Here is a 22,463-nt window from a genome sequence, read left to right on the forward strand (position 1 = left end):
TTTTATTATAATGATTTTTCCAATAAAGATTTAGAAAACGGTTTAAGAAAGATCATTAGAGATGCTCTGAACTTTTTTCTTGATTAGTGTGTCTCGTCTCGCCATCTAGATGCCCAACGAACGACAAGTCTGAGGCTTGAACCGCGCCGCGCATTTCTAGATCGCCGCCAACCAGAGCGAAACCGACGACCAGGGCGAGGTGCTTGCTGGCTTGCTGCCGGTATATTTCAGCTGCCGAAACGTCACCGACTCGCGAGTCATGACGGCAACATGGAGTTTGAGTTTGACGCGCGCCGCCGATCCATCGCGAGTCGTGGCCTCTGGAAAAAGGGGAAATGAGCATCAGATGCGCGATGCGGAGGTCAATCTTAGAAGGGTTGGTTGTTGCCAAGGCGCTCCGACGCTCCGTGTGCCTCCGCGTGCGCGGCCTCCGATCGCGTGCTGTGGCAGTAGCAAACGCGATGGGTCGACGTCTCGGCGAGCGTGAGGCCACATGTACGTCCTGCCCGCCGGCGCGAGGCTGCCTACGCCCGTTGATACTCTGACCCGGCCGATCGGCAGCGCGCGCGCGAGGGCGCCGGCTGCTGGTTCGTGCTCACCAGTCACCACGGCGGCTGCCTTCCTCCGATCCTCCCTCCCCATCGGTTGTTGGCTGCTATTACTCGGTCCAAGTCCTGTGCGGACATGTGCGTTATGCTTTCCAACTACGTCGACCACGACGCGAGGCAACCAAATTTAGTATCAAGCTAAGCCATCATCACCACTTAGTGTTCGGCTGGCTGGCCGGCTGAGGCTGGGCTGGCCAGCCCACCCAAAAAAATACTGTTCATATGCACAGTATTTTCAGATAGATGAATATTTTTTTTCTCATAATAATCAGTCGGAACAATATTTTAGTTTATTTTTTAGTCTTGCTGAACAGTTCGTGGTTGCACGCCTACTCTGCCTGCACGTTTGGAGCCACAGCTGCATTTGGCGCCCAATAGTTCTGGTGCGGACAGGCCAGGGAAATGGAAACCCCCTCCCTATATCGGCAAAACTCAGGTTTCTGATCTCTTCAAAGCTGACGAGACAAACGGGGTGGTTGGTACTGATGACTATAGTTTAGTCCCCAGTCACATAGGACGTTTGTATGTTAATTAAGAGAATTAAACATGAGTTAATTATAAAACTAATTATATAGATGGAGATTAATTTACGAGATGAATCTATTAAGCCTAATTAATCCATCATTAGCATATATTTACTGTAGCATCGCATTGTCAAATCATGGACTAATTAGGCTTAATAGATTCGTCTCGCAAATTAGTCTTAATCTGTGCAGTTAGTTTTATAATTAGTCTATATTTAATACTCTAAATTAGTGTCAAACATCCAATGTAATAGGGGAAATTCCTCGTGTGCCATTAAAAAAGATCGCAAGGCCATGTGTGCCCCTGGAAAAGTTCAGCGGTCTTCAGCGCCACTGCCCCAACTTTTTGTGCCCTCCATGTCACTGCCGTCAGTTTGGGCTCTAACGCCGTCAAACTGCAGGTGTGAAAAGTCGAAAATACCCTTATGTCTAAATATATCATTAATTTTTTTGAGCATCTTAACGACTTCAAATGAAAAAACTCAAAACTAGAAAGTTGTAGATCTCGTCGAGATCTATAATTTTCATATAAAAATTATTTTCATTTAATTTCGCAAAAAAAGATATGATTTTTCTAAGATATATTAATTATATTAAATCATATTTTTTTGCAGAATTAAATGAAGATAATTTTTATATGAAAATTATAGATCTCGACGAGATCTATAACTTTCTAGTTTTGAATTTTTTCATTTGAAGTCGTTAAGATGCTCAAAAAAAATTAATGACATATTTAGACATAAAGGTATTTTTGACTTTTCATACCTGCAGTTTGACGGCGTTAGAGCCCAAACTGACGGCAGTTGCATAAAGGGCACAAAAAAGTTTGGAGCAGTGGCGCTGAAGACCACTGAACTTTTTCAAAGACACACAAAACATTACGATATTTTTTAATGACATATAAGAAATTCCCCTAACAGAAACTAAAATTTACTCCATAAAACCAAACACCCCGAAGACTTACAGAGCCTTATACGGTTCTGGTGCGACATGGCACCAGGGTCGTACTATTCGCGCGTGTAGCAGCCGTGGGCAGGACGCCAGTGCGTGGGCAGTGGGCACCGGCGCACCGAGATTGGCCACAGACAAAGGCCGTGCGGGCGGGGCCACCCGGGACCGGGAAACCGGACGCCGGGCGGCGGGCACGCGGATTTGACTACGAGCGCGTTGCCTGCCGCGGTCTCCGCTCCGTCGCCGTCGCCGTCGCGCGTGCCTATCACCTAACGCCCGCCAAGTGGGGCGAGTACATTATGAGGACGCCGCGAGGACGTGACGACGGCGCTTGTGTCGTCGATAACCACCGCGGGATCGACGCGGTTCGCACGCTGCTTTGTTGCGTGTTCCGGATTCGGCCGGCGCGTGGATGATGATTCGCCGTCGTTCGCTGTGGTAGCTCGATTTCCCGCGTTAACAATCGCTCGCTCGCTGTCGCCGTGCACCACCTCAACTTCTCGACTCCAAAGCGTGTGGCATTCCAGAACAACCAGCATACGTTTTCCTACGCTGAAAGGTGTTATAAAAAGTGGATCCCCTGAATGGCTGAATCTTAAGACACATAGGAACCTCTGATTAACAAGCACAGAACAGTCGAAAAATTGCATCATCCATAGCTGAATCATTTGGTATATATTTTTATATTATCTCGAAATTTTAGCCTAAACCATTTGGCATAAAAAACGAAATCATAGAGGCCAGTCATTATATCTTGTTTAATTTTGTGCATGTACAAATCGGCAACAATGAGGCAATGCAGGAACAAAGTGAGATGGATACTCTCTAACTGAAGTAATGATCATGGACAGAAAAAAAATCTTACAGTTTGAAACCTTGAATACAATAAACAGTAAGATTTCAGACGAGTTGTTACCGCGATCACATAGAGGAGGCTAGAGCTGCAGCCCCTGGTCCTGCGAGGTCCACGCCTCCTTTCCATCCTTCAGATCTGATTGGAAGCAACAGTAGCACCAACAGAGCCACAAACAGACTGTTTTCAACGATCCTGAAAGAGTGAAGAATGAACTTTCAAACACCTAGAAATCTGAACTTCACTTTTTGAACTTGCTGGAATTTGTTGCTACTCTGCAACACAAATACAAAACCCACAGCCCCTCATTGATTTGCATGAACATAAACAACTAATCCCTCAGGAAAGAAAGTCCATGATTGCCTTTCTGCTGATTTGAGCAAGGAGGTGGACAAGTGGTGAATACACATTCTATGTGAGAAAAAATGGATCTTGGTGCAGAGAGCAACATTATGCTCATTGTTGTGACAGGAACCCCAAAACTCTGAACGGAACTACAAAAGATTGTAACAAAATAATTACCTTATCTGTATTTACTACTCTAGAAATTGTAGTATTTTAGTGCCACGAAATATGATATGGTTCTTATCCCTCTTTATAGATTGCATATCCTTAGGACCACGTCCAGCAATTGAATCCCGTCAGTAGATGTATGGTCAGAGCTAGCCTTTGAAACCACAAATAATTATACAAGTAATTTCACTCAAACTTGAGATCTTTGAAACCACAAATAAATTTTCAAGTAATTTCCATAGTAATTACACATTCCACCCCAACTGAGCCCTGAAGAAGGACCAGACGTCCAGACCATCTCACCTAGAGCTTGCCTACATCTCCTCCCACTAAGCCCCGTGGCAATGGGCATGACGTCCTCCCTTGTCCCCTGCAGCACACCCACGCGGCCACCACCGCAACTGGATCAGAGAAGAACTCCATCAGGGAATCGAGATCTAAGGGAGAAAAATTCTTACTTGAGAGGACAACACACCAATAAAAAATAAAAAAAAGTAAAAAAATATTCAGAGAAAAGAAAATTTCCACTCACTGTTATGCATCAGAACACAACTTAAACCAGTGTATGGCTCCGTATGCAGGATTGGAAAAGGTTACCTCACCAGTAAGCTTCGGTTGAATAAGGTTCTTCGCATAATGAATGTATTTCTTCAGAAATTTGACAATTAGCCTGTCTTGCTTGGCTTTCTTGCCTCTTCTATTCTGACCATGGAGCAATACTCAACAAAAAATGGCTGCATTAGCATAACCGTCATCTTCTTCAGCATATCCCTCTTTATAAAGATACCTCTTAATCCTACAGTTTATGAGGTTGTCTTTTATTAAGCAAATGAAAAGAATGGAAGAATTGAAAACAAATATATTCGACTGTAAAACAGCAAAGCTACCTCCATCATCAGTGCAATATCTATGCATTCGTGCAGCGTGTTCTGAAATTTGCCGATCAATCTCAGGATCCATTTGATCAAGAATACTAATGGAACTATGCAAACTTATAGAATATGGCAGAGTAATAAACATCTATATTAAGAAAATAGCATACACATTTCACAACATATTATCTGGAGCTGGATCGTTAGCAACATATGCAAACAGGTTTGGACAAGGTTCTAGCTTCTAACTTGTTTACTACACATGAAACCAGCTATGCAAATGACAGGATTCCGGGTCAGTAAAGAAAGAAAGAAAAGAAATTGATGATATGCCTCGTTTCCTTTGCAGAGATAGTGATCCTTTTCAGGTGAGATTCAAGGAATTCCTCCTAAAAGTAATCAGTTAGTAGCGAAATTGCTTGAGAATGGAGATCCCCTACCACCCTCTGCACCAAGTTTCAGATGCCCATATCAACCGCAGGAGAAACACTGAAGATGACGACAAGAAGCAAATAATTTAATCCAACAAGCAGGGCTGGGGAGAATCGAACCTTTGAGCAACAGCTCAAGGTCGTCGTACTGTTGGCAGGGCCCACAACAGCCTCTGGAGGCTTTTACATGTATGTTATTAAAAAAGTTTATAATTACACATAAGCTATTAAAAAAATTGACTGCACGAGTGCCATCATTCTGAACTTCTTTGCTCTCCAAGACATTCCATCGGTGTTTCGTTTGTTTTTCACCATTACATGTGGGCCCGGTCAGTTAATACGTTTTTAATACCCTCTCGTCCCTATCCTTTCTCTCTTCTCGCGCGCACGGCTCCTCCTCCGACAGGCTCTGCGCGATCACCCGCAGCGCCATCTTCTTGAGCCTGTTCATGGCGGAGAACTGCTTGAGCCGCGTCAGCACCGCCGGGTCCAGCGCCCTGTCGGGGGCCACGCCGTTCTCGCAGATCCACGGGTGGCACAGCACCTGGTGCGCGGTCAGCCTGTCGGCCGGCGGCGACCGCAGCATCCGGCGGATGAGGTCCTTGGCGCTGTCGGAGATGGTGGGCCACGGCTCCGAGTCGAAGTCGATGGCGCCCTTGAGCACGGCGTCGAAGATGCCCTGCTGCGTCTCCGCCCAGAAGGGCGGCACCCCGCTGAGGAGGATGTAGATGATGACCCCCGCCGTCCACACGTCCGCCTCGGGCCCGTAGTGCTTGCGCAGCACCCCTGCCCGAGCTTGCGCCCCACCGCGTAGAGGTCGCGCAGCGCCGGGGTGACGTGGCCCAGCACCGCGGTCGGGGACGAGAGGTGCTGCTGGTGCCCGCCGCCGCCGCGCATGGTGGTGCTAGTGCTGGTGAAGCTGCTGCAGGCGCGGTGGTGCCGCCGCCGCTGCTGGTGGTTGTTGCGGAGGAGGTCGCTGCTGCTAGAGCTGCTGCAGGCGGAGAGGGAGGACGACAAGGCGCTGCTGTTGTTGTGGTGGCCGTACCAGTAGTAGTCGGTGGGCGAGGAGGAGCCGCGGCAGGAGTTGCCCATGCATCGTACGCTGGCAGGCGGATCAAAATCAAACGCCGGGAGCCGGCATTGTTGCCGCCGTCGTCGTCGTCACCACATCGTTCGTTGGGCTGAGACGGGCCGAGCGCCGACGCCGCTGCCGATGTTATTGTCTAGCTATATACGATTGCGATCGATGGAAATAATTTCTCCGAGCGAGTGAGCGAGCGATCCCGGCCTCGCTCCTCAGATCAGCTCCATGGATCGGATCGGTCGATGGATCCTCAGACGACGGCGACGGATCCTTGCCTAATCAAACACTAACTAATTAATCTCCCCCTGGTGGAGGAGGGTTGGTGGGGAGAAAAGCTCGGGATGGAGATGGACATGGAGGATCGGCGATGACAGACAGGATGGGAACGGGAGCGCAGGCAAACAAAACAAGTTCGAAAGCTCCGGCGGGAATTGAGGGTATTTTGGAATGGCTTGGAAAGCAAAGAAGTTTAGAACGACGAGACTCGTGTGCAGTCAATTTTTTTAATGACTTATGTGTAATTACAAACTATTTTAATGGCATACGTGTAAAAGCCTCCAGCCTCCGTGCTCCGCCACTAACCTGCGCGTTGACGTCGCGGTGATTGTTGACGTGTGCTCGCTCCTGCGTTGCGCCCGCTGCCTCCGAGTCCTCATCGACAAACCAAGTGCCGGATCCACTCCTCCCTTCACAGCATCCGATCGTACTTCGCCAGATCCGGCTGCTCCTTCGCCTCCGCCGGAGAGGGAGGTCCCATCCTTGATGACTGATGTGGGGCCGCCCATGGTGTGGAGGACAGGAGGTGGAGGTGGAGGTGGAGTAGGCCCCGAGCGGAGGTATCGCCGCGCGCCCGCGCCCGCGTGGCCACGGCGGAGGAAGACGAAGAGGTGGATCGCGTCGCTCGTTTCGGGAGGCGGCGACGTTCAGGCTTGGCTTCTCCTGATGGCGGCGTGCTGGGATCGCGGTCGCGGGGGCTCATCCGTTCGGCGAGGTCTCGTTTGTTCGGCGAGGGCAGCGACGACGCTAGTGCGACGGCGAGGGAGAGCAGGTGCCGGCGTGGGAGACCGTGCGGAGAGGCGCGCGAGAGCGCACGGCGAGGGGCACGACCGCACGGGGAAGAGGGATCTCGCGAGGGGGAGAGAGCGATTGGAGGCGTGACTTACGCGAGCGAGGAGGTAGAATTTTTTTTCGCACGGGCGAAGGCAGAGCGATGTATCGCACGCCTGGTTGACGATTCCTTTACGCGAGCGTGATTTGAGGGGAGGGGAGGGAGCGGGCGGCGGGGGACGTGGTATCGCACGGACGGGAAGAGGAGCGACCAAAAAAAAAGTCGCACCAAAAAAATATCTTACTTTTATTCTTTTTAGTTGTAAGAGATATATGCGATAAAACATATCACATGTTCACCCTAAGAACTGGGGGAATAGGTAACTGTCCTAAACAAAAACCCGAATCCTATTTGGCATTATAGACAGAATATATTAATTTTATTTTAGACGTTGGACGGGTGAACCAGAAGTCTTCCTGTTGCTTGGTCAAGAGCTTCACAAGCAAAAGGAAGAAAAACAATTGTACTGACCATCCAGCGTATGCATTCTCTTTAAACTAGCATCAACACTGCAGAGCCAGTGCAGCAGCAGCCGCCTCCTTCCACCACCACGAGCCTCCAGCCATGCGCAGGCAGCGCAGCCTCCTTCCGCTCGTTCTCATCTGTGCGTCGTCATCCGTCCTGCTCCTCACCGCAACAACCAACGCCGACAACCTTACGTTCTACATGTACCACAACTGCCCGGACAACACGACCTACACGAGCGGCAGCGCGTTCCAGGCCAACCTCGATGCGATCCTCTCCTCTCTCCCCGCCGCCGCGGCCGCGTCGTCCTCTGGGTTCGCCGAGAAAATCACCGGCGCCGCCGCGCCCGACCAGGTTTACGGCCTCGCGCAGTGCCGCGGGGACATCAGCGCGGAGCGCTGCCGCGCGTGCCTCGTCAACTCGGCGCATGAGGTGGCCAGCAGGTGCCCTAGCCAGAAGAGCGCCCTGCTCATCTACGAAGGCTGCCTGCTGCGCTACTCCAACGCGAGCTTCTTCGGCGAGGCCGACACGGAGGATCCGCTCTACATGTGTGACCTCGACAACGCGACGCAGCCTCAGTTCGCGTCGTCGCGGGACGGGCTGATGCGCAGCCTCGCTGAGAAGGCGTACGGCTCCCCGCGTCTGTTCGCGGCTAGCTCGGTCAACCTCGCGGACTACGAGAAGATTTACGGCATGGTGCAGTGTACGCGGGACCTTGAGCCCGACGACTGCGAGGGCTGCCTCGCCAACGCCGTCAGTAAGATTCAGACGTACAAAGACTGCAGCGGGAGACAGGGCGGTCGGCTCTTCAACTGGAGCTGCTACATCCGGTTCGCGGTGAAGCCTTTCTACAACGCCCAGGCTGCCGAGACGGCAATGTCCACCGGTCAGTCAATATCTCTGGTCTCTCCCTATTCGTAGGGTACTAGGGTTCAATAGTCTTTAAGGAATAAGGATAGTTAGAAAGGCTAATCATACAACTTTTGGCCGGCTGTATTTATATTTACAACGGAGCGTGTTAACGCGCGACCGGTCACGCTTTCCGCTTCCGGGAGCGCGTGACCCTGCGGCCGCCGTCGTCCACTGCCCCACCGCGGCACGGTAGAGCTCCACGGCCGCATATGTGGTACGAAAGTGCTAGCGGTACAAAAGATTTTTAAAAAGATTTGTAAAAAAAGATTACAGAATATTTATAAAAAAATATCGAATCCTATATATATATATATATATATATATATATATATATATATATATATATATATGTGTGTGTGTGTGTGTGTGTGTGTGTGTGTGTGTTAAGTTATAGGTCTTGGTTTTCTGAAAACCAATGACGAAGGCGAGCTCTGTTAATCGATTTTCAAAGACAGGTCATTAAATTTAAATTGTTTTATGTACTAGTGTGTTTTGACTCCTGAAAAAGAGTAGAGAGAATCTATAGCGTATCTTCAACTATTTCAGTACCTACTCCCTCCATTCTAAATTATACGTTTTAAATTTTCTAGATACATTGCATGAGACCGTCACTTATGTCATTCTCAATGGAGAGTTTAGTGTTATTTCCAAGAATATAAAATGCAATAAAACATGGATGAAACAATCTCCCATAATACATAGTTTCATTCTTTAGTTTTATAGACATTTCGTTTGTGATTAATCTAGAGTTGAAAACCAAATCAAGAAAGTTTCATCTCAATAAAACTCACTTCTTCTTTCTTTTTTTTAAAAAAAAACGTTGTCATGTCAATAAAAGGCATATGTGACAACCTATTAAATGCAGATGAAACTTTGATAAAACTTTAATGAAACTTCTGATGCAATTGGCCTTAAAAAATGCAAAAAAGGGATACACATCACAAATACTAATAAATACTCCATCTGTCTTGAAAAAGAGTCATTCTCGCTTTCTAAAAAATCAACAACTTTTAACTTTGACCAAATATATTTAACAAAATATTAATATTTATCGTACAATGACGGGGAGCCCAGCCTACTGTGCCGTGCCGCCGGGGCTTGTATTTTTTGTTTAAAACTCTCTTTTCCATGTAAGTGAAAGAGAGAGCTCCAGGCATTTAAAAAAAACTGCTCCGGTACTCCTCTTTTTAAAAATTATACGCATCTCGAAGCAACCAGTTCCATAAAATAAATTAATATTTTATTATTTTGTTACACGTGGGTTCCGCATGGGCTAGCCCGTCAACCCCATCCCTGATCCAGGGAAAGTCACGCACACGCACGTGTGCAAGGCCTCTCGCGTTTCCTTGCGGATGAGTCGTCTAGAACCGGCAGACAGGCAACACATTCACTGCCTCCTCCGATCCCTGCGAAACCGTGCTCCGCCGCACCCTTCTCCGAGCCCCTGCGGAAATACGGCGGACAGCGGGCTCCATGCGTTATGTCATTTTCGTCTCGCGGCCAACTCGTCTGGAAGCCGGCAAGCAGGCAGGACCTCCATCTCCCTCCTCCGATCCGCTATAGAAGCCTAGGGCGATCCCTCAGCTCGATCCTCCGATCCCTGCGAAAGCGCGCCGCACTACTGGACTCAGGCTCTTTGTCGAGTGCTTGTGACATATACACTCGGTAAAGACTTTACCAAGTGTAACCATCGGCAAAGATCACTGGGCAAAGCCGTTGACGACAAAGACATCTTTGCCGAGTGTCTTTAGTCGGGCACTCGGCAAAGGCTTTGCCGAGTGCCCGTAAACCACTCGGCAAAGAAAAGTTGACTGACGGCGCTAGTCAACGGTTTCAGTCGCTTTGCCGAGCGCCTCACGGGCTAGCGGCGGTATGGAGGGCTGAAACAGCAACGTGATCTCCGCCGACCACCGAACAACAGGATTGAGGCTCCTGGACGCGTGACTTTCATTCTGGATCAGTTCTGGCTTTCTGGGCACGGGTTAGGCTTGGACGGGCCAGGCCCATGCAGCACCCAGGTGCAAATAATAAAAAAATAATTTATTGATGAATGGGCTGCTTTGAGATGCGCACAATTTTTTATAAAGAGGAGTCCCGGAGCAATTCCCTTAAAAAAACATATTCGAAGAAGGTCGAAACAGCTTCGTTCTGAATTTTCCACCACGTCAGGCCCAGGAAGCAGTCGGCGCACGGTCAGGAATACAGCTCTCCTCGTCTCAGTTCCTGTTGCTCTCACACTGCTGCTGCTGCTTCTGCTTCTTCTCGCCGTCTGTATCTGCAAGAACAGAACTACAAACAAGCGTATGTGCTGAAACAACTTCAGCGTATCTTTGGAACAATGTGCTGTAACCTTCAGATTTGAGTTGACTCTTTCATTTCCTCGATCTTATATAAACAGGATATGGAGGTGACGAAGAAATGAGAGGTTCAGAAACTCTCCAGTACGATCTAGGTACTCTGCGGGCTGCCACTGACAACTTTTCAGAAGAAAATATGCTCGGGAAAGGCGGTTTTGGACCGGTCTACAAAGTAACTTCAATCCTGCAGCAAAATGCCCAACATGCCAAATAGTACTTTCTTTTGGCGTGGCTGCCAAATAAGCACAAAACACAGGATGTTCTGACATCAATATTCTTCAGGGCACGATGCAAAATGGGCAGGAAATTGCAGTGAAGAGACTGTCAACAATCTCACAGCAAGGACTTGTGGAAATGAAAAACGAGATTGTCCTCGTTGCAAAGCTCCAACACAAGAACTTGGTGCGCCTACTCGGTTTCTGCATCGATGAAGAAGAGAAGCTCCTCGTCTACGAGTTCCTCAGCAACAAGAGCCTCAATAAAATCCTTTTCGGTGCATGAACCAGTGATCACTATCATTTTATTTTCATATCATATCACTTGGTCATTTGTTTACTAACTACTAAGTGAGATAAACCAAACTTTCAGATCCTAAAACGCAACAGCAGTTAAGCTGGGGGCAAAGGTATAAGATCATCGAAGGGATCAGCCGAGGGCTTCTGTATCTTCACGAGGATTCACGGCTGACGATCATCCACCGTGATCTCAAGCCGGGCAACATCTTGCTAGACGCAGACATGAACCCCAAGATCTCCGACTTTGGCTTGGCCAAGTTATTTAAAATGGAATCGAGCGCAGAAAACACAAGACATATTGCTGGAACTTAGTAAGTTTGGCGTCTCCAAGTTCCTTAATTCTTCTTCTTTTTTCCTCAAACGTGTCTATGTCCAGTTTTTCCAATAGAGAGATACATACGTGGCTCCATTTGTACATGCATCCTGAGTCCTGACAGTCTCCGAGATGCAGCGGATACATGGCACCAGAGTACGCCTATCGCGGCATCTTCTCTACCAAGTCAGACGTTTTCAGCTACGGCGTCCTTGTCCTGGAGATCGTCACCGGCCGGCGAGCTTCTGAAGATCTGCTAAGCTTGGTAAGTGTAACCTTGGAATCAGAACACGCATCACTGCTTGCAATGGCGAGCTAATTTTGATCATGTATGTATGGGGCGCGCGGGCACGGCCGCACGGACAGGTTTGGAGGCACTGGAGCCTCGGCAGCGTGCTGCAGCTTCTCGATGGCTACCCGGCGGAGGAGCCGGACAGGCTGGAGATGCTGAGGTGCATCCACATCGGGCTGCTCTGCGTCCAGGAGGATCCGCAGCTCCGGCCCCGCATGGCGTCCGTCCTCCTCATGCTCAGAAACCGCATCGTCACAATGTCGCCGCCAACCAAGCCGGCCTTCGTAGTCCCCACAGGGGAGCCGTCGACGTCGATCAACAAAGTCTCCGTCTCTGACTTGGAGGCACGTTGATGGATTGCAGGGTTTAGCATGGACGAAGACGACGTGATCCTTCATTTCCGCTCTTTCCATTGAAATTACAGGGGCTGTAATTTTGCTCAAATTCAAAAACAAACACGTTACGCTATATAATATTCCTACCCCCCATGGACGCAAATCAGTTTAGCGAGTCGGACTCGAGGTGGAGTGTGGAGTCGTACAACATATCGGATCGGAACCTGGGTCTATAAACTTTTAATGTTGCCCAAACTCGTTTAGGACCTTGACATTTTCCCATTAAGCCCCCTTTCCTCAATATCTCTCTCAAAAAAGCCCCCACCGTAGGGCGAGCGTCCAGCGGGCGCAAGGGCGGCTGCGCCGCCACGCACGTCGTCGCCGGCCTTCGTAGTCCCCACAAAGAAGCCGATGGAGACCGCAGGGAAGCCGTCGACGTCGATCAACAAAGTCTCCGTCTCTGACTTGGAGGCACGTTGATGGATTGCAGGGTTTAGCATGGACGAAGACGACGTGATCCTTCATTTCTGCTCTTTCCATTGAAATTACAGGGGCTGTAATTTTTTTTTTGGCTCAAATTCAAATTAAAAAACAAACACGTTACGCTATATAATATTCCTACCCCCCATGGACGCAAATCAGTTTAGCGAGTCGGACTCGAGGTGGAGAGTGGAGTCGTACAACATATCGGATCGGAACCTGGAAAGGAAAACAAGGACGAGGCCGCGTCCGAGTCCGACACGGCCGCCGCGCACCGCCAGGCCCGCCTATAAAACGGCACCTACCTGCCCGCCTCGCCGTCGCATCAAACCAAAGTACGTAGCTCAATTTGCCAACTGACAACGTAGTCGAGATGGGGCGCATCAAACGTGCGGCGTCGCTCTTACTCGCCGTCGTGCTCGCGCTCCTGCTCCCGGCGTCGTTCTGCGCCGCCGAGCCGATCAAGACCACGCCCACGCGCTGGAGCTTCCACTTGCCGCTGCCCGACGGCGTCACCGGCGCTGAGAGCCTCGCCTTCGACCGCCGCGGCCAGGGCCCCTACGCCGGCGTCTCGGACGGCCGTGTCCTCAAGTGGGGCGGCAGCGCGCTCGGCTGGACCACGTTCGCCCACGGTGCAAACTACCGGAAGATCCCACTGTGCACGGCGTCCGCGGTGCCGTCGGAGCAGACGGAGAGCATGTGCGGCCGCCCGCTTGGGCTGCAGTTCTTCGCCATGACAGGCGATCTCTACATCGCCGACGCATACATGGGGCTCATGAAGGTCGGGCCCAACGGCGGCGAGGCGCAGGTGCTGGCGACGCAAGCGGCAGACGGCGTGCCGTTCCACTTCGTCAACGGGCTCGACGTCGATCAGGCCACCGGCGACGTATACTTCACGGACAGCAGCACCACCTACCCGCGCAGGTTCAACACCGAGATTATGATGAACGCCGACGCGACGGGGCGGCTGCTCAAGTACGATGCGCGGACGAAGCAAGTCACCGTGCTCAAGGCCGACCTGCCGTACCCCAACGGCGTGGCGGTCAGCACCGACAGGACGCATGTGGTGGTGGCGCACACCGTGCCGTGCCAGGCGTTCAGGTACTGGCTCAAGGGGCCCAAGGCCGGCCAGTACGAGCTCCTCGCGGACCTGCCTGGGTACCCGGACAACGTGAGGCGCGACACCAGGGGCGGCTACTGGGTAGCGCTGAACCAGGAGAAGGCGCGGCTCGACACGACGGCGCCTCCAATGAAGCATCTAGTTGGCGTCCGGCTCGGTGTAGACGGGACTACGGTGGAGGAGCTGACGGCGGCCAAGGGTGTGACCCTGAGTGACGTCTCTGAGAAGGACGGGCAGCTGTGGCTGGGATCCGTAGAATTGGACTACGTAGGCCTAGCTTAGATTACTACTACACTACTTAATTATCGTCTTAGACTGCACTCCATTTAAATAAACATTATTTCTATATTTAAATCGAAGAGAGTATCTTCTTATGTACAGAATTGTTTATGATGTTAGAGTTTAATTATAAGCAAGAATTTCATGTCTTATCTGGGTTTGTATGATTGTGTTATTTTTTAAAAACTTTTTTTTTTGCTTTTGTGCTATTATGTCCAAGTTAATCCATAGCATAGAGGGACAATATATTAATCATAAGTCCATGACACAAAATAATATTATATTTTTGGCGTGACATGCATGCATAATTGTGGATTGCTTGATTTACGATATCAATTGCACCGCCGTAGCAATTCTTATCGCTATTATCACTCTACTATAAAATAAAAGGAGATAAAAGTCAAACTGTTTTGTACCACTTGGGCTACCCGAACTAATATAGAGATGCAACTTGGTATGGAACAGTTTTTGGGTTCTGATTTTGACCGAGGCAATTTGCAGTACACCATCAACGAGGTTCCAAGTCAGAGACAGACCCTTCGTTGATCGACGGCTCCGGAGCAGCCGCCCTCGGCCCTTCGGCTGGGCTCACAAAGGCCGGCACCGTGGGAATGGGCAGCGTGATGGAGCGGCTGTTGAGCATGATGACGACGGACGCCATGCTTGGCCGGAGGCGTGGGTCCTCCTGCACGCAGAGCAGCCCGACGTGGATGCACCTCAACATCTCCTGCGGGCCCGGCCCATCGGCTGGGCAGCCCTCGAGCAACTGCGACACGTTCTGATGGCTCCATTGGCCCCAAACCTGCTCGTGCCACACGCGATCGGAATTGAGTATAATTCAGTAATATGCTTTCCTCGATGTAGTCTCTACGCGCGAGACACGTTTAGAAAAGATCTAATCCATTTAATAAATCAGAAACATTAGACCATCCATTTATTAGAGTCCAACCATCATTGACAGCGGAGTCGTTCGATCTTTTCTATTTCTTCATAATTAACCAAATTTATTATTGTGAAAGATAATCAAAATGAACGACAACGGAGTCATTGGATCTTTTCTATTTCTTCATAGTTACCCAAATTTATTATTATGAAAGATAATCAAAGTGTCCATTTTAAGTTCTTAGATTTTGAAATTCAAAATTTAGAATTTTTAAAAACCTCATATGTGGGCTGTTGATTTGGCAGTTGGGACTGCTTGCCTCTATAATTTTTGAATTTTTAAAAACTATTTAGCAGCCGGGACCGCTTGCCTCTGTAAATAACAACAACCGTCTCTAGAATTGCCTTTTATAGAATTACACCTTAGTCATTATGAAATATAAGTTAAACTATCCCACCAAATTATTTTTAGATATATATGCCTACATATGTTTTTAATTGCCCGCTGATGTGACTAATAGGTAAAAAGTTATCTCAAAACAAACATACATATTGTATGCCACATGGAGATCATGAATACAATCATGCATGAGTGATAGATACATATTTTTATTGTTTAGCAATTACGAAAATTTCTTCTCTTAAGGAAGCACACTTTGACAATTAATTTAAATTATTAATATATCATGAGAATAAAATAAATTATTTATTTGTTATTTTGATAGATTATATTTTGACTAAAAAATAATAATATATCTACTTTGATAGTGAAAGTGCATCTAGCCCTTTAGTGGGTTTTGGATGATTGAATGACAACGTGATTAAAGGTCTAACCCGTTTGTTAAGTGTGGACATATAATAGGTTATCTCACAGGTACTTAATGAAAGCCAAAATGATGTATTGTTGAAACAATCTAGTTCAAACACAAGACAACAATGCAAATGTAATTCATGCAAGGCTTGTTTATTGTGGGATTTCGATGACTCATATGAAAGCAAGCACGGTGAATAATAATTAATGAGACTTGAGGGATTGCATATAGATTGGTCTCACCTTTTAAAGCTTGCTAAGTTAAAGACATGTATACAAATGAGTTTAATGAATGATTTGACACCAAGTGTGACTAGATGGCTTGAGATGGTGAAGATAGCAAGGAAAGGCTTCGAGGTATTAAGCAAGGGTGAAGGGCAAGCGACGGCTTGGTGACCGAGGAACCTAGATAAGGTAAAGAAGGAAGTACTTGCATTTAGTCAAGGCACCGATCAAATCATATTGGTCATATTGAAGTGGAGAATCAAATCCTATATGACTTTTATAAATGGATGACTTGATAACTTTGAAGCCAATTCACATTTATTGAATAGAATCAAGTCAAAATGGTCAAGATGGCTATGCTCAAGGATAAAATCAAAGTCGACATGTTGACACCCTCTCTTGATGAAGATTGAAAGCTATGGCATTTCGGTTCAAGAAAATTCAACTCAAGCGCTTCAAATTCCTTTTTCAGTTAAACTTGAGTTATATGTATGCCGTACTGTTAAGAGGGATGCATCATGTTGATGGATAATCATTCATAAGTGCTCAAGCCAACCCATGTGAGTTTTGAGTGTTTGAGAGACATAAGATCTAACTTGGTGTTGCTGGTCTAGCAATACCGGACGTGTCCGGTATTTTCCCAGCCACAACAATTTCCTCAGCTTTCTCGGGTTGGTTCGTCGGAAGTTCCGACGTGAGTCGGGAGTTCCGACGGTCGGGAGTTTTGGCAATCGTCGGGAGTTCCGATGCCTCACTTGCGCCACTGACTCAGTGACTGTTGGCACTGTGCAGGCAATACCTACCGGACGTGTCCGGTATTTGCCCTGTCACAGCAATTTCTTCGTTGTCTCGGCTTGGCTCGTCGGGAGTTCCGACGCCTCACAACGACATTGACAAAGTTACTGTTGGGGCCGTACGGCAGATACCGGACGTGTCCAGTATTGCCCAACGGCTACATAACGGCTAGTTTTTCAAAGGGGCTATAAATACCCCTTAGCCTCCACCTTTGGAGGCGGCTGATTCTGCTGACAACCTCACATGTTTTTGAGCCTTGAGAACACTCTCGAACCATCTCTTAGTGAGTGATTGATTCAAACTTGCAAAATTATCTTGTGGGTTGAGTGAGATTCAAAATTGAAAGCAAGCCACCCTTGAGCACTTGTGCATATTTGTTGATCTCGTGATTTGCATTTGCTACTCTTGGACTCTTCGGTCTTAGACGGCTAGGCGTTGTCGGAGAGCACCCAAGAGATTGTGGTGTGCCTCGGGAAGTTTGTAACGGTTCGATTCCACCGCCGCAAGGGATGGAATCAACTAGTGGAAGGAGGAAAAGAAGTTGAAAAAGACTCCGGCTAGAGTGGCCTTCGTGGTCTTCTAGAGCTGACCTTCGCTGGGTCGCTCGTAGCCCCCTCAACGGAGAGTAGGACTCGACGGAGTCCGAACTTCAGTAAAACAAATACCGTGTCTCGATTTCTCTCTACATTTGGTATTTGTGATCTTTGTGTGTTGTTTGAGCTTATCTGCAGGTTACCAATAGTGGTCTGGACCTTGGTTTGAAAAGAGAGATCAATCGGAGCAAGTTGAGAGCTGGTCGGACAAACCCGTGAATACCGGACGTGTCCGGTATTAATACCGGACATGTCTGTTATTTGGTCACTGTGCTGAATTTGTATACCTGCTGCTCTAACTTGTTTGTTGCAGGGTTGTAGCTTCTAGATATATTCTTTATACCTTGTATTCTCTGTTGGCTAACTCGTGAGGGATTTATTTCTCCAACACTAATCGTTTTCGTATTTTAAAGGGTTAAATTTTAGAAACGCCTATTCACCCCCTCTAGACGACATCCTCGGTCCTCTCAGATAGTTTAATTTTTAAGTAATTTTTAAGAAAATTAAAATATACATATTTTTTCATAGAGGATATTCAGTATCAGATCTCAAAATAAATGGCATGTTATTGCACAGCATAGAATCCATTTTTTATAAAACACAAATAGAATTTGGAATAAAAGGTACCATAAGTACTAGAGTTTCAACTTAATGTGGACAAAAAAATTATAGTACCTAATAAGATCAAATTTTAGAAACCAAAATCTAGATCAATTATGTCATAATACATAGGCTACAACAAGAACTGATATAACTTAAAATTAAGATTTCGACTAAACACATATCGTAGGGACATAGATATGTGATACAAAGTGAGAAAACAATATGAATATTGATGGAAAAAACATATAGAGTAATTAATTTTTAAATGGATGTAGAAAATAAATAGATAGTGTGTAAAGATAAGTAATTTTGATTAGTTGTTGATAGTAAATATATCACAAACTTAGAGATGCTTAAGTTTCATAAGATTCTATCCCGTGCAGAGTTAGTGAGTGGACTAGTAAACTGCAATCCATGTTCTAATTCAAAGGTTACAACTTACAAAGTTTATGAGATTTTCGGCTGGTCGCCGGCCAGTGACGATCTCTAGGACAAGTACGCCGTAGCTATAAACGTCAGACTTGGTGGAGAAGGTGCCGCGCACGGCGTACTCCGGCGCCATGTATCCACTGCATCTCGAAGACATGGCAAGTTAGGAGGTACAATATAAATCTACATCCTTGCTATTGGTAATTACACGTGTGGCACGGTTATATAGAAGAATTTGGAGACCAAACTTACTATGTACCAGCTATCCGGCTTGTGTTTGCCACGCTCAAGGCGATGTCATACAGCTTCGCCAAGCCGAAGTCTGAGATCTTAGGATTCATGTCCGCATCAAGCAAGATGTTACCTGGCTTGAGATCACGGTGGATGATCGTCAGCCTCGAATCCTCGTGAAGATAGAGAAGCCCTCGGCCAATTCCCTCGATGATCTTGTACCTCTGCCCCCAGCTTAGCTCTTGCTGCCTTATAGGATCTGAAAGTTGAGTTCACTCATCAGTAAACAAAAGGACCGAGTGGCCTGACATGCAAGGATTATGGTCAAGCGAGCACCAAAAAGGATCTTGTCGAGGCTCTTGTTGACGAGGAACTCGTAGATAAGGAGCTTCTCGTCTTCCTCGATGCAACAGCCCAGAAGCCGCACCAAGTTCTTGTGCTGGAGCTTTGCAACTAGGACAGCCTCGTTCTTCATCTCCACATGCCCTTGTTTCGAAGTTCTGGAGAGTCTCTTCACTGCAATCACCTGCCCATCTGGTAGGGTACCCTGAAGAACATTGAGATGAGATCGGACCATCAGACATTTTGTGTTCTTATTATGAGAAAGACCATTTTTAGGCACTAATTTTTGGTCGGGCTCCAGGATTGAAGTTTACTTTGTAGACTGGACCAAACCCTCCTTCCCCGAGCTTATTTTCCTCTGAAAAGTTGTCAGTTGCAGCTCGCAGAGTACTCAGGTCGTATGTGAGAGGTTCTGAACTTCTCATTTCTTCTTCTTCAGCCCCATGTCCTATTGATAAGAGAAAACGGAAGATCCAAGCCTGAAGGTTGCACCACAATGTTCTCTCCTGATAGCTAACAACATTTCAGTAACTTACCGTCTCTTACTATCTGCACGTGCTTGTATGGTTTTTTGTTCTTCTTGCAGCCGTAGGCAGCAACAAACAGCAGCAGCAGCAGCAGCATGACAGCAGCAAGAATCGAGACAATAATAAGTGCTGTCCTGACTGTGCTATTACTTCCTGCACCGACGGAGCTTAATCAGAACAGAAGCTCTTTCATCAACCTTCACCTAGAATCACTCATCTTTTGAACCAAACTACTGAAACCATCGTGCTTTTAACAGCATTTGTAATAAACTAGTTGACAACTATATATGGAAAGCCATAGAACATTATTTGGATCTGGATGGAAGGCAAGTCCACCGTGCATTCAAATTACACTTTCCTCATTATTAGACAATACAATGAAACGGATTGTAGATTGACGGGAAATTGTTATACTTTACCAATTAGACACGACTCTTTAAAGCATTTGGAAACAAATTTTGTGGGTTTCTAATACTATTTTCGTGATTTGGTGATAAATGACATCGTAATGACTAACATGCTTTTTGAACAAACTGAAGTTAGATCAGATGATTTCTTGACCTCTTTTGGGCATATTTACATAGAAGAAAACCCCCTCCAATCCATACGTATTGAGAGTAAGGATCTGTCTAGATGCCAGAGCTAATTGCTAGCTAGCTAAAAATTATCTAAAACTAGCCCTAGTATATTCAAACATGAATGTTATTTTTTTTTTGTCAAGCCTTCAACTAGTTGTTAGCTAACTAGTGGAAATATATGATGGGAACCACATTTTTGGTGAAAACATGAAAACCAATTCAAAATGCACTTGTATAACTCAAAAGAATTTGAAACTTGGCATATCTATAGTTCATTGACATATGTGGTCACATGCAAAGTTGAGATGTAAAACCATTTTTGGAAAAAAAAAATCATACGAAAATAACAAATTTCACTTGTATGTGAACTACAAAACAAAATTTCAGGAATTTTGTCTTCTAGTACACATGCATATGAATTTAAGTGCATAACAGAAATAATGTATTTAGAAAAGTCAAAATATCTTATTGGACAGGAGTGTGACTTCCATTTCTAGGTCTAGGTGCACCGACGCACCAGCAGGGGCAGTGCGTGACTGCGTGCGCTCTTGCGGAGTCAATAGGATTACGACTTCTACCATTTGATTGATGGGCTGGCTGGCGAGGGCCCAACGATAGTGACGGGGCCCAGCTGGGCCAGTCCTGGACTTCGCTAGAGCCACACGCATAATTTGGAGTCCACAGTCCACTGGCAAGGCCACTGTAGTGGTAGTTCAACTTACCAGTGTTTTGTGGGCCGGGAAGGTCGCTGCCGTTGACTGGCCCACTTCGTGGCGCCGGCGCTGGTGACATGGCCGGCTGGGCGGCCAGGGGGTCGTAGAACGGGTAAATCTCGAACCGGAGCTGGCAGATCGGCGAGAAGATCCGGCCGCCCTGCTTCCCGTTACAGCACTTGGGGATCGCATCGACGAGAATGGCGAGGCACAGCATGCAGTTTCCCGCGCTTGTGTCCCGCGTGCACTGGGCCAAGCCATAGAGCGTCACGAAGCTTGTTTGCTGGACCTCGCCGGCTGCGAACCTGCGCGGGGACCCGTAGGCGGCCTCCCTGGTGAGGTTGCTCATCAGCACGCCGAGCAGCGACATGAACCGCTCCGGCTGCGTCACGTTCTCGTCGTTCGCCAGCTGGAAGATCGGGTTGGACGTGTAGGGGTCGCCGAAGAAGCTGGCGTTGGAGTAGCGCAGCATGCAGCCTTCGTAGATGAGCATGGCGTTCTTCTGGCCCGGGCACGCGCTGGCCATCTCATGCGCCGTGTCGTTGAGGCAGGAGCGGCAGTCCGACGCGCCAACGTCGCCACGGCACTGCGCGAGGCCGTACGCCTTGTCCGGCGCGGCGGCGCCGGTGGTGTTCTCGGCGAACCCAGAGGACGCGGCTGCGGCGTCTGGGAGGGAGGAGAGGATCGCGTCGAGGTTGGCCTGGAACGCGCTGCCGCGCGTGTAGTTCATGTTGTTCGAGCACTCGGTGGTGATGTAGAACTTTAGGTTGTCGTTGTTAGTTGTTGCGGTGAGGCGGAGACACCACCAGCCGAGGAGAAGGAGCGGAAGAAGGCTGTGCATGGCTAGCTGAGGAAGGTTCCTGTTGATGCCAAATCGCTAATTTTGGTCGCTAACGTACAGTTGCTAATGCTTAGGCACTTCTCTGCTCTTGCTGCGTCCTTCTGTGCTCTTTAAAGGCACTTCAGTGGTGATGACCATTGCTTTACGCCGTGTTTAGTTTCAAGAAGTTGGAATTTTAGGCTACTGTAGCACTTTTGTTTTTATTTGGCAATTAGTGTTCAAACATGTACTAATTAGGCTCAAAACGTTCGTCTCGTAATTTTCCATCAAACTGTGCAATTAGTTTTTTTTTCGTCTATATTTAATGCTCCATACACGGGCCACAAACATTCAATGTGATGGCTACTGTAGCATTTTTTTGGGATTTTGGGTTGGAACTGAACAGGCTCTTATTTGCTTATTGCGTATGCATAGTATGAAAAGGGTGACCGAAGAATACTCCTCCCAGCACCAGCACTCGACCACTCGTGCAATGGTTGACCTGGGCCTTCTCTTTAAATGCAGCTGGAAGATGATTTGGTCGTTGGCTCGTTGGCCTTTGCTGCGTGTAATTCGGAGCAAAGAGGAGATCGACCTGTATTGGACATTGACGTCAGCGACCTTTCTTCATTATTGACCTTTTCCCCCAAATCGTAGGTAGCGCAGCTTGCATTCGAATTAAATCCCACCAGGACTAATCTAATGGAGTACTGTGCTATATTTTTTTTTTGGAAAGCGTGCTTTACACGTGCTTCATTAAGAGAGGTTAGAATTCATGCAACACAAACCGGCGGCAAACGACGGCGAGATGTCGAGGTCACTGCATGGCTGCACACTGACATAGATCACCGGCTATAACGATGCAGCTAAACATGCGTACTAACTAAGAGTACTGTGCTAAT

At 47.6% G+C, this 22,463-nt stretch overlaps 3 protein-coding genes across 4 annotated transcripts; 2 read left to right on the forward strand and 1 right to left on the reverse strand.

Annotated features, from left to right (window-relative positions):
• Nucleotides 1–7,229: 7,229 nt before the first annotated feature.
• LOC136517952 (cysteine-rich receptor-like protein kinase 6) lies at nucleotides 7,230–12,477 on the forward strand. Of its 2 annotated transcripts, none has more exons than XM_066511610.1 (7): nucleotides 7,230–8,295; nucleotides 10,491–10,622; nucleotides 10,720–10,850; nucleotides 10,961–11,171; nucleotides 11,267–11,504; nucleotides 11,645–11,771; nucleotides 11,873–12,477. In XM_066511610.1, the coding sequence occupies exons 1-7, from the start codon at nucleotides 7,509–7,511 to the stop codon at nucleotides 12,149–12,151; spliced, it is 1,905 nt and encodes a 634-aa protein (XP_066367707.1). In that variant the 5' UTR covers nucleotides 7,230–7,508; the 3' UTR covers nucleotides 12,152–12,477. The 2 variants fall into 2 exon arrangements, with proteins under 2 accessions (XP_066367707.1, XP_066367708.1); XM_066511611.1 differs by having other exon boundaries at nucleotides 11,631–11,771; nucleotides 11,873–12,011.
• Nucleotides 12,478–12,519: 42 nt separating this feature from the next.
• Nucleotides 12,520–14,154, forward strand: LOC136517953 (protein STRICTOSIDINE SYNTHASE-LIKE 10-like). Its single transcript, XM_066511612.1, has one exon. The coding sequence runs from the start codon at nucleotides 12,987–12,989 to the stop codon at nucleotides 14,013–14,015; it is 1,029 nt and encodes a 342-aa protein (XP_066367709.1). The 5' UTR covers nucleotides 12,520–12,986; the 3' UTR covers nucleotides 14,016–14,154.
• Nucleotides 14,155–14,271: 117 nt separating this feature from the next.
• LOC136517951 (cysteine-rich receptor-like protein kinase 10) lies at nucleotides 14,272–21,641 on the reverse strand. The gene is made up of 7 exons (XM_066511608.1): nucleotides 20,751–21,641; nucleotides 19,460–19,603; nucleotides 19,238–19,371; nucleotides 18,918–19,128; nucleotides 18,603–18,840; nucleotides 18,364–18,490; nucleotides 14,272–14,814 (listed from the first exon to the last, which is right to left on the reverse strand). The coding sequence occupies exons 1-7, from the start codon at nucleotides 21,580–21,582 to the stop codon at nucleotides 14,521–14,523; spliced, it is 1,980 nt and encodes a 659-aa protein (XP_066367705.1). The 5' UTR covers nucleotides 21,583–21,641; the 3' UTR covers nucleotides 14,272–14,520.
• Between the last annotated feature and the right edge of the window lie 822 nt (nucleotides 21,642–22,463).

This window comes from Miscanthus floridulus, chromosome 17, assembly GCF_019320115.1.
Source record: "Miscanthus floridulus cultivar M001 chromosome 17, ASM1932011v1, whole genome shotgun sequence".
NCBI lineage: Eukaryota > Viridiplantae > Streptophyta > Magnoliopsida > Poales > Poaceae > Miscanthus > Miscanthus floridulus.